At 48.3% G+C, this 11707-nt stretch overlaps 1 protein-coding gene across 1 annotated transcript in view; it reads left to right on the top strand.

The window, feature by feature from the left end:
• grin2da (glutamate receptor, ionotropic, N-methyl D-aspartate 2D, a) overlaps nt 1-11003 on the top strand; it is a 97371-nt gene extending 86368 nt beyond the window's left edge. The window contains exons 13-14 of the mRNA XM_063185842.1: nt 7173-7405; nt 7871-11003. Coding sequence (XP_063041912.1) covers nt 7173-7405; nt 7871-10933 — 3296 coding nt within the window. The 3' untranslated portion in view covers nt 10934-11003. The remainder of the gene's footprint in view (nt 1-7172; nt 7406-7870) is intronic.
• Nucleotides 11004-11707: the final 704 nt, after the last annotated feature.

Here is an 11707-nt window from a genome sequence, read left to right as displayed (position 1 = left end):
AGCAAATGTATGGGTGCGCGTTGGCAGGATGAGCACAGCTAAGAGAAACACAGAAAATGCCCTACCCGCACATTGTTTTATCCCTGCCATACGTTTTTTAATAAGGCAAGGCAAAGCAAGTTTATTTGTATAGTGCATTTCATTCACAGGTGCAACTCAATGTGCTTCACAAAATTAACAAATGCAAAAAGAAAGGAAACAGGGAAGAAAGAAGGAAATAAATTAGAGTCAAAGAGCATTTAAAACATTAAGATAAAACATAAGGTAAAATGATAATAAAGTAAAAAATAAAAAATAAACATAAAAATAAAAAATAAGAATTTAAGCTAGGGGAAAGCATCTGAGAACAGCTTTGTCTTGAGTCTAGATTTAAAGCTATCAATAGTGGGTGCATTTTTTACGTCATCTGGAAACTGGTTCCAAAGCTTTGAAGCATAGAAGCTAAAGGCTGCCTCTCCACACTTTGTAATAAGGTGCAGTATGTCGGATTGTGGCCAGAGTAGGTATTGCACCTATGCTGCGCATTGCAATTGTACATTTGATCTTTTCATTAAAATTTACTGAGTAATAAACTAATATTCACTGGTCTGATAAAAATACAGTAGTAAGGTTTGCAGCTTAAGATATCTATTACTGGAGTATCAAAATGGCGGACATGGAGAAGATCCACCTCTTCATGTACAGAATGAATAGTGCAGTTTTCCCAGTCATGTTAAATACTTACAGTTTGATGACAGTGGCAAGTATTTGTGATAACATTTGGGAATGAGCAGCATGAATCCTGTAAACAAACCACTAAAAATTGTACGTACTGCACCTTTAAATGTCTTAGCGTTTCCAACCCAAAATGGGTCTGCTCCGAGCACAGAAATGTAAAAAATGTATAGGGCATTGACAGGCTGGGAATGAACGATAAGGCAGGGCCTAATTAGTGGACTTGGTGAGCAGCAGTATGAGAAATGGGGCCCACAGGCCGTGCAACTGATGTCAATGAGTGAAATGTATAGAAAGGAAGAATAAATTACCCCAAAAATCAGAGGAAAATATAGAGGAAAAAGTGTCTTAGATCAAAGTACTTCTCACTGTAGACATACTGTATCCTAGAACAGACTAGTTCCCAAAATCTCATGAGTTGCAGTATGAGGCTACATAAGGCCATTTATTAATATCATGAATAGTGGTGTGGATTGGCACTGCCCTCACAATCCGATTCAGTCATGATGAGGCAATACAAGTAGTCAGATACTGTGCAACAATTTATTGGCTTTTTTCTGTATCAGTCTGTATCAGTCTTGCAATGTTTCGAAGTGCTTTTAGGCTATTTCATTTAACATTCATTTGCTCCTGAAATATCCATGGAAGTAATTGAAACTTAAAGAAAATTGCCGGATGGATTCTGGAACTTGCCGGATCGATTCTGGATCGTCCATGCCCCGCATTGGATTGCATCGCCGAATCGATCATTGTTGACACCACTAATCATGAATAGTAATACATTCAATAATTCACAATAAGTCAGTTCTACAATGATCTTTTGTGCACAACCTTGTAAAGCCTGTTGCATCTGACTGCTTGTAACGATCCTAAATAGGTAAGCGATTCACTGAGTGCTGAGGAGATCCACTGTCGTGGCGTTAACAAGGTCTTGGTATCGGAGTGGCATGATTTGTTTTGCTAATCCGTGCCTTGCTAAATGTTTCATAACAACCGAATCTCGCAGCCAGGAGCCTTAATCAAATTCTGAGTGATGACACTCAGAGTCAATTACCGCGGCTTTCCAGGCTCTGGTGTCGTCGGCACGCACCGGAGGTAAAGAGATTTTTTTTCGTGTGAAGTAGATAAAGTCAACAACACTAGTAATGTGCTTGCGGCAATTATTTTGTTGATAGTGACATTTCTGGGGCAGGTCCTTTAAACCAGTGTTGCATGAAAGCCTCAAGCCAAGGGGACCTGTAAGGAGGATTTCAGCGTGACCCATTTTTTCCATTGTTGACACTTTTGAGACGTGGCAAAAAGGAAGAGTGCTGTGAATTTTTAAATTATTATTGCGCTTTTTTGTAACTTTGTTACAGATAGAGACAGTGAAATTAGACTGTAAGTAAGTGGGATAGAGATGTGGTGGGATAAGACGATGCCAGAGGTCAGATTCTAACCTGCCTGGGAATTCCCAGATGTTGTGTACTCGTTCCCATCTGAAGGACAGCATGGAAACCCTCTCTGAAATCTTCGCCCGAGTTTGGGAACCCAAACACAGAAAGGGAAGGGGGTGCAAGGCATTATTAGGCTAATGAAAGCTTGACGTTTGTTTACAGATACATCATGTCACCATGACACCAGAGTGCTGTACTAAGAAGCTGGTTCAGGAGTAAACCAGCTTAAATTAAGAGGTAAATCATCTGATAGAAGAGCCTGGAGTCCTCATTTTCTATCAGATGATTTACCTCTCAACTTAACCCATTTTAGTCTAAGCCCTTTTTGGGAAAAGGTGCCCTCACTCTATTAAAACCTAAATATCTCAGCCTCCGAAGCACATAAAAACATGAACTAAGTTGCAATTAAAAGCTAGAACCTTCATCTTGTACTAGAATGTGTTCATTCAGCTCTAACATACCCATATTTGTAATAAAACTGCTCAAATCTTAAGAACCCGAATGCAGCGTATATGTCGCTCCAGGACACAATGGGTTAACCTGGTTTACTCCTGAATCAGCTTCTTAGTATAGGCCCCAGATCTGACGAGTCAAGCTTTCCATCAAGCTTTAGAGAGTATTTCAAATTATTCATATAATATATATAGCTCCCAAACATTATCTCACTTATGATGTAATCTGGCTATAGCCAGGCTACAAGAATACATCTTTGAAGGTATATACGGTAGGGTGGTGTATTTAAAACCAGAAGACTTCACATTTCAAAGAATAGAAGGAAACTTGGAGAGTGCACACTCCTGTCAAGTCAGATCAATTCCCCACAGACCATTTCAAAATACTAATCAGCTCTAATCTCATCCGTCTGCCATCAAAATCCATCTAACTGTTTGAATTATTAACAAATGAACAGAAATGATCATTACCCTCCTGGTGGAGGTAAAATGGCTAAGAAACAATGTGAATGTGGCTATAAAAAATATGGTGGTGGTGCAGAATGCAGATATTTATCTACTTCATTCTACAGAACAGTGCTCTAGTCTAGCGCATTTAAATTCCAAGTGTTGAAAAAAAATGTCTATGAAAAATAATTGGCGGTGGTGAGGACATCACTGCTTGACTGTGCAGGGCTGCTGCGCTCCGGTCCAGCACTCTCAGACTGCAGAGGCAGCTAGACTATGTGTGTTTTGCATTAACTCAAAGAGATTGTGGTAGAGATGTGGATTTTTTGGAGGGGAGATTTGGCGGTGCTGTGCTGTACTTTTGTACAGTACTGTACAGCAGGCTACTGTTCCAGGGTGGCACAGTGTTCTGATCAGAGGCGCATCTTGTCACCAGGCTAGGCAGGCAGCCGCTTGGGGCCCCCAAGCCTATACGTAGTGAATAAAACTTTAAACTACAGTAGTGGCAATTTTTTTGCAAATATTCATTCTTTTGAATTTTTGCTTGGGGCCCCAGCTTACCCTAGAATCGCCTCTGGTTCTGATATGGCGTGAAAGCGGAGATGAAGACAACCGACAACTCCTTGTGTTTCTCTGACACACCATCTCACCTCCCTCTCATCATCTCCTCTTGTGAGATTTTCCTCTGAAGAAAGTTAACACTTTCCCAGGCGTTGTCCCTAAAGCACAGGGACAGTGCAGCAGACACACCGCATTCTATTCTACGAGTTCACTCTCCCTTCCTCTCTGCTCTTCTATATACTATAGTTTTCTCTACTCATTTCCATCTTTCTCTCTTTCTATTGTTCTGTCCTCCCTCCGTTCTCTCACATTCTCAGGATATTCCCTTCTTTTTCTCCATTTCACTCTGCCTTCCAAGTAGACTACAGTGTGGTGTGAAGAGGCATTGTGTGTGTGCGTGCGTGCGTGCGTGCGTGCGTGCGTGCGTGCGTGCGTGCGTGCGTGCGTGTGTGTGTGCGTGCGTGCGTGTGTAGAGACCGTGTGAGGGGAGAGCCGCGAGAGTCCTCTGAGTATAAAGACTGGAAAAGAACTAAATGAGCCTTGTTTGAACTACACCGCATAAAATTATGAGTGTCACTGTTAATGAACATGCAAATTAAATGTGTAGGGCTTAGACAAAAGTACTTTAAAAGTAAGTGAAATGCAGAGTGGAATATATTAATAACCCACTTGCTTCTTTTTGGAGTTGTTGGCAAGATTAATACAATTCTGGAATTTATTTGAACATTAAAGTGCCCCGAGTTTTATACTCCAGGTTTCTTTCTTATTGTCCGACTGCCCAGCAGCAGCAGCAGCAGCAACAAAACAGTCAAGGACTCGGGACACGTACAGTAATGGTGCCATGAAATTCCCACCATTTACCATGAGCCAATCAATTTAATGTCTGACACACGGTTAACTCGTAATTTACACTATGTCACGTGTGTAAACCATTACAGAATCGAGTCTGAATGCACAATTCCATTTTTGTGCATGCGTTGCCTTGATTTGTTTATGCACGAGGGTGTCTTCAGTGTATCGCACCATTATCCATGTAATGTGTCCCCAGGCTGAAAGCTTGTCCTTGCGATGCCTCAACCACCATTTCACCTCCCTCCCTCCCTCCCTCTCTCTCTCTCCCTCCCTCCCTCTCTCTCCCTCCCTCTCTCTCCCTCCATCACTCTCTCCCCCCCTTCTCTCTCCCTCCATCACTCCCTCTGTCTTGGTCTCTCTCTCCCTCTGTCTGTCTCTCTCCCCTCTCCCTCACCTTCTTCCTGTCTCTCTCTCCCTCTCTCTCTCTTTCCCTCCCTCCCTCTCTCCCTCCCTCCCTCCATCACTCCCTCCCTCCCTCCATGTCTGTGTGGCTGATGGATGCACTAGTGGTGATTGTTGTGCACTGAGACCGGCGCTCTCCTTTTCCTTTCATCTCGCGGCCTCTCCGGGCTCGTCTTACCACAAGAGACTGGGCCAAACAGCCCATTTCAGACCTTCATCAAAGCTATGATTATCTCTCCCAGCTTCCCCCTTTTACTTTACTCGCTAGCTAGCTATTGCTGTGTCTTGCCACTTTTTCCATTTACTTTCTTTATTTATATATTTTGTTGCTCTCTCACTGTATGGCGGCTTGGCCAACAGGCTATGTATTTCTCACTACTTGTTTTTAGATGCGTCCCAGCATCTCTATAAGAGGGTCTGTCTGTCCGTCCGTCCGTCTGAAACGCATTCCTTGAAACGCATTCCTTCAATTGTTCCTTCCTGTGGCCACAAGGCGGCAGAGTTAGCATTTTGGACCGGAGCGAATGCGTGCAAGCCAAAACGGCCACAAGGCGGCAGAGTAGGCATTTTGGACCGGAGCGAATGCGTGCAAGCCAAAACGTAGGCCATATGATATGTTACCAAACCGGCAAGACTGATTGCATTGTGAGATAACTGAGGGGGCCATTCAATTTTCGGCATTGTTTTGCGTTTGGACAATGGGAGGCAACTTTATTTTGGTTCGTCAGAGACTCGCGGAAATGACGATTTAGAAGTCGGCAGGCAGTATTTCACACAGATGTTTGTGCTCGGATAGAGGGGCGTTTGCATTGCATAACGCTCCACGACATGGAACCGTAATTAGTTGACAGGCAACCCGCAGCGCATACAGCTCTTCCTCTAAACGGGGACCTGTAACATTTGGTTAGCTTTTCTCCTTTCATAACATTCACATTTTCCTTTCTGCTTGGATCGAGGGCGTTTGCATTGCATAACGCTCCACGACATGGAACTGTAATTAGTTGACAGCCCGCAGCGCCTCTAAACGTGGACTTTTTTTTTCTTTCATAACATTTCACTTTTCCTCCGCTTTTGTCCAGTTCACAAAATCGGGTTCAGGCGTCTGTGTGTATAGCCTACGAAAAAGGGAGGCTGCCTTTCAATATTCCCAGCGAGTTTACTTCTGCCTTTTCAGTGAGTAGCCTAGTCAGTGTGCGCTGCGCTCTGAAACATGGTGCTAGACAGCTGGGCCATTTGACATACGGTGTGTTACTCGTAGGCTACAAAGGGAGGTTCTTTCGTTGGCGGGCTACCCCACAGGTGCTTTCCGTTGCGCTCAGAGAGAGCACGGGAGAGAACGCGTCTTTCGTAATTGCTTTGCAGTCGTGTGAATTTGGTTAACTCTGGCACGGAAGCTCACTGCTTTGTGCCTTGACGGTGAAGCTGATATTGAAAAATAAGCGCATCACCTAAAGGGTGAACCCATAAGCGCATGATTGACCCAAATGGTTTTATTTATTTATTATTTGTCGATGTTTACATTCTTTCCCACATGCACATGATGCTGAAATGGCGTGATACTAAAGGTTGATACTAATAAATGTCTAGTAAGTTGTAATGTAGCCTACTTGATCTATGTGACATTTGAAATCATATGGTTCTTTTCCAAATCCAAGAATGATAAGCTTATTATAGCCTAAACTGCAAAAAATAAAGCCATGTCTCGCCATTTTGTTGCCTGCCATATTATTTGCAGTTTCCATGGGCAATATGACCAATAAACAAAAAGTACATCCTTAGGGGGGCGTTGACAGGTTAGGAGGAAGCCAGGGGGGGGCGTTTGGGGGGGAAAATGGCATAGTTGGAACTGGCATAGAGGGACGCATCTGTTGTCCGCCTGTCGGCCTTGTTTTTTTAACGTCTGTGCAGCGCGACTCGGGATGTGAGTTATAGGGACCCTCTACTCATGCTGTTCAGTCCTTTAACCCCCCCCCCCAATGGGAAAGAACTGCCAGTTCTTACTTTCATATTTGTTCTGTCCCGCTGCCAAACAAATAAAAATGCCTCCTTCCTCTTACTGCATGTCCTATGTGCCTATGTTTTTATCTCTGTGCCTTCACCTTGTGTCTTCTTTTTCTACATTTTTTTCTTTTTGTTTGTTCGTTTATTTGTTTCTTCTTCTTCTTCTTCTTCTTCTTCTTCTTCTTCTTCTACATCTTTGTCTTCTTCTTCGTCTTCTTCTTCTTCTTCTTCTTCTTCTTCTTCTTCTTCTTCTTCTTCTTCTTCTTCTTCTTCTTCTTCTTCTCCTCATCTGTATTTTATCCCCCAGACCAAATCGACATGCTGGAGCGTCTGTGGCTGTCGGGGATTTGCCACAACGACAAGATCGAGGTGATGAGCTCCAAGCTGGACATCGACAACATGGCGGGCGTCTTCTACATGCTCCTGGTGGCCATGGGTCTCAGCCTGCTGGTCTTCGCCTGGGAGCATCTGGTCTACTGGAAACTAAGGCACTGCTTCGGTCGCAAAGGCAGCCTAGATTTCTTATTAGCTTTTAGCAGGGTGAGTAAAAGATTTAAAAACACAAAACAAAACCTACTGTAAGGTCTCCATGTTTCATTAAGGGAGTGAAGTGTCTCACTCCAGGCTGAGAGAAGTACTCTGCAATGAAATTTCAATTATTGAAATGGCAACGTAACCCTGGAATAAAAATCTGCTTTATCTGTAGATATCTCAGTGGTGTTAAAATAACCACTGAAAGAAGGAAAGGTGAACATATGACAAGATTGTTCACGCCGTTGCCATAAAAAATGTGTAAAGGTCACACATTCTGTCAGGCTAAGTTTGATTTTGTTCCACAAGGGTGTCGACAGAGACAAGCTGTCTTGACCATTGCTGAGAAATTAAAGTTTTATGTCAACAAAGATCATGACATTTGACAGTGCACCAGCAATAGTATCCATCATTCTAAATCTTTCATCAAACAACCTGCAGTAGTCGTTATAATGCTCTGCTTCTTTCTCACAGGGCATGTACAGCTGCTGTAACTTTGAGGACGAAACGGCTCCCACAGGCTCCCAGGGCACACTTCCCCAGTACCACGTCGTCTCCACTGTATCGCCTCCGATCCCACCCCACGTCATGCCCCCAGGCATGGCCAACACATCCATGGCCATGTCGACACAACAACAGCAGCAGCAGCAGCAGCAGCAGCAGCAAAAACATCACCAGCAGCAGCAGCAGCAGCAACAGCAACAAGTGCAGCCCGTTTACAACGCCCTGCTTCCCGGAACTCCGCCGGCAACGGTGCATTCTGGGATGGCCCTCGGACCGTCCAACAGTCCCATTTTGGGGGCGCCCATCATGCCTTGCTCCACGTTTCTCCCGCGCCATGACCGCAGGCTGGCAGTGGTTGACCGCTGGACTCGCCCCAAGGCCGGCCCTGAGAAAGCCATCGCGATGAACAGTGGGATGACAGAGCTCATGCAGTTCCCACAAGGCATGGTGCCACCACACTGGGCCGGCGGAGAGCGGAGCTTGGACGAGTACAAGCGCTACTACGGTCCCATCGATCCCGAAGGCTTAGGGGCTTCTGCGGAGCCGCAGACGGCCATGGCCCAGACCCCGAAGGCAGTCCAGAGGGGCACGAAAGCCTCGGGAAACCCACGGCTACCTCCCAAAGTCCCACCACCCAAGCTGGCCTTGCCGTGTTCGCCACACCGGCCGGGCTCTTCTGTCTGGAGGAGAAGCAGCCTGTCGAAGAGGAAAGGCTCCACAGGAGGAGGAGGAGGAGGAGGAGGAGGGCCTCTTTACGAGAACATCCTGCCTTTAGGGAGGAGAGGCGGAGGACGGAACGGGCTGCGGGAAGGGGGTGGGAGAAGAGGCCGTCGTCCTCCCCCTCTTCCTCTGCCAGTGCCTGTCCCCCTCTCCTCTCCCACTCAGACTCCCCCGTCTCCCTCGCCCTCATTACTTTACACAACCTCTGCCTCCACCACCTCCAGCACATCCTCCTCCTCTTCCTCCGAATCCCTCTCCCGGTCCAACTCCCCATCCTCTTCCTCCACCTATTCCTCATCACAGAGCTTTAGGTACAGAGGTGGCGCAGTCAGAGACCTCTATGAGGATTACGATACGGACGAGCTGACGGAGGAGTCCAGCCTGCTGCTGGGTAGGAGGAAGGGCCGCTCTCGCATGTCCTCCCGTTCGCTTCCCTGCAGCCCCCCTCCGCCTCCCGTGCCGCCCCGCAAGCCGCGCCACCTGAGGGAGAACGGCCGAGACCGCGCCGGGAGCCAACTGGCCCAGCTGCAGGAGTGGTGGGCGTCCTGGGGGGAGAAGGAGAGGGGCAGGAGGGCGGCGGAGAGGGGAGAGGACAGGGACGAGAAGCGGCATCACAAAGAACGAGAGCACGAGAGGAAGAGGAGGAAGAAAGGCAGGAAGAAAAAGAAGAGAGAGGAGCGGGAAAGGGAGCGGGAGCGCAAACGGCGCAAGGCTAAGAAAAAGAAGAAGAAAGAGGAGAAGAGAAGAGACAGGGAAAGGCACGCCGAACCGGACGATGTGATCATGGATCGGAAAGAGGAGTATGACAAAAGGATGTCTCAAGACTACTCGTTCCCTGCCTTAAGGCGCAGCTCTTTGCGGAAGAAGAGCGAAAGTTCCAGCCGGAGCTACGACTGGGATATACCTAGAGACGACATGAGGCGAGAACGAGACGTGGAACGCGGAGACGAAGGGGACGACGGCCGAGCAGGAGACAGACACAGGAGTCCCCCGTCGCACCATTTGAGGCAGCGCTTAGTCCACGGAAAGCGATACCCATCCGCCAGCAAGCCCACCACGGCCGTGAAGTTCTGGGGGAGTGGAAACCCTACGCAAGCTCCCTCCTCCTCCTCACTTTTGCCTCTTCTCCCTCTGTCATCCAAGCGGCGGAAATCTGTCGCCAGTGAGAGCAGGGAGGGCAGGGAGCGGGGAGGAGGAGAGAGTCGCCCCCTACTGGGCCGGAATGGCAGGAGTCGAGCGCGCTCACGAGAGGGGATCTCGCTGCACGAGTGGGATTCGGACGAGGAGGACGAGGAGGACGAATCGGACGTGGAGAGAGGAGGAGGGAGAGGGGACGACCGAGGACGGAGGCGGGAAGGACGAGGCATGGAGTCCGAGTCGGAGAGGAGTCGAGACCGGGAGAAAACCATCGAGATCTACACGGACGACGAGGGCTCGTCGGGGGAGTTCGGCAAGTTCGAGAGGTACTGGGAAGGCCACGAGGACAGAGCGGTCGGAGGCATCGGCGGCGGAGGGTGGTTCTTTGGCACGTACCCCGCCCGTGAAAAAGGAGGCAGCATCAACAGCCGAGATGACTCGTTTGTGGGCTGGGGCCCAGTGGACAGCAGCTGGGGTTTCGGAAGTAGGTCACGCCAGTGGCCCCCGCCTCCCCTCACGCCCCCGCCTCCGAGAAGATACTGGTCCGTGGACAAACTGCCGGTGAAGAGCGAGAAGAAGAGCAAGAACAGGTCCCAGGACAACAGCAGGGGCCACACGGCGTGTAGCTGTCACTCCCCGCGCCACGAGGGCAAGTCCCACTCCAAGTGGAGCAGGGTGACGTCCCGAAGCCAGGAGGACCTGCACCCCCACTGCCAGGCACACAGCAGCAGCAGCAGCACCAGACCCAAGCACCAGGCGCCTAAGTCCGACCGGTCCCAAGGACAAGCCAAAAGCGGGAGCCAGTCAAACCTCAGCGGCGTCCAGAGGCCATCGCGGTCAGAGCGCGCCGCCCGGCAGGCCTCCCCGCCCCAGGCCATGATCACGCCCCTCATGCCTCCGTCTCTGCCGGCCCTCCCCCCTCCTCCCTCCTCCTCCCACCCCATCCACGGCCCGCCCCCGACCTCCTCGTCGTCCGTCTCGTCCCCGTCCGTGGTGTCCTCGACGCCGGGGGCGCCTCAGCCCTCCTCCTTGTCCTCGTCCAGCGCCAAGCTGCAGTACCAGAGACTGCGGTCGGTGCCGCAGCGTTTCCAATCCCCTCACCTCCCCCTGAAGACTAAGAGCATGTGTTCGCGACGGGGCTCCGCACACTTCTCCAGCGTGGAGAGCGAGGTCTGATATGAGGAGAAAAAAATGGCAAACTGGGGGCAAATCCTTTGACCTTGAAAGACTCTTTAATACCACAGACTGTGATACAACATGGGGCTGCATTGGTGGGCACATGGCCTGTGCTCTCCTTGCTTTCTTCTTTAAAAAAAAAAAAAAAAACCCTGATGTTTTGAGGGGCAAATGTGAAAAGGGAATTGAGAGGGACTTCTGCAACTTTCTGTAACTGTATTTAAAACAAGTACAAAAAAAAAAAGAAAAAGAACGATTGGAGATAATTTATTAGTGCTACTATACACTGAAAAACTTTTCTCAGTGCTTGTATTGGATCCCACTGTGGGGGGATCAGTGCTACAGGTCTCTCAGGATTTAAAGCAATGGGGTTGAATAATCCTGATGAATGTTATTTATCTTACGGAGTCGAGGGCTCAGGAATTTGTGCGGACCTCTTGACAGAAAATGTCAGAGACAAAAATGGCCTCTTTCGTCTGACTCTTGCCCTACTTTTTTTTTCTTTGCCCAAAGTCTTTATTCCAAGTTCCCTGAAACTGTGATTTCTGACATATGTGTGTGTACCCGTTTGCTATCTTTGGGGAAAGGGACCACTAAGTATAGTAGCAGTTCAGAGTATTTTTTGGAGCATTTCCTCTGTGTCCTCACCTCCCTTGCTCTTTCCCGCCAGCTGTCAACCATCCATCCATCCTCCTCTGTGTATATCACTGTGTTTGTATTCTTACAGGGTAAACCAGCGCTGACTGATCTTTAGAGGCTTCTTCAAGCTGAGTG

The sequence above is a fragment of the Engraulis encrasicolus genome, chromosome 20 (assembly GCF_034702125.1).
Source record: "Engraulis encrasicolus isolate BLACKSEA-1 chromosome 20, IST_EnEncr_1.0, whole genome shotgun sequence".
NCBI lineage: Eukaryota > Metazoa > Chordata > Actinopteri > Clupeiformes > Engraulidae > Engraulis > Engraulis encrasicolus.
The sequence above is the reverse complement of the archived record's forward strand: the minus strand, read 5'-3'. Positions and strand labels throughout refer to the sequence as shown.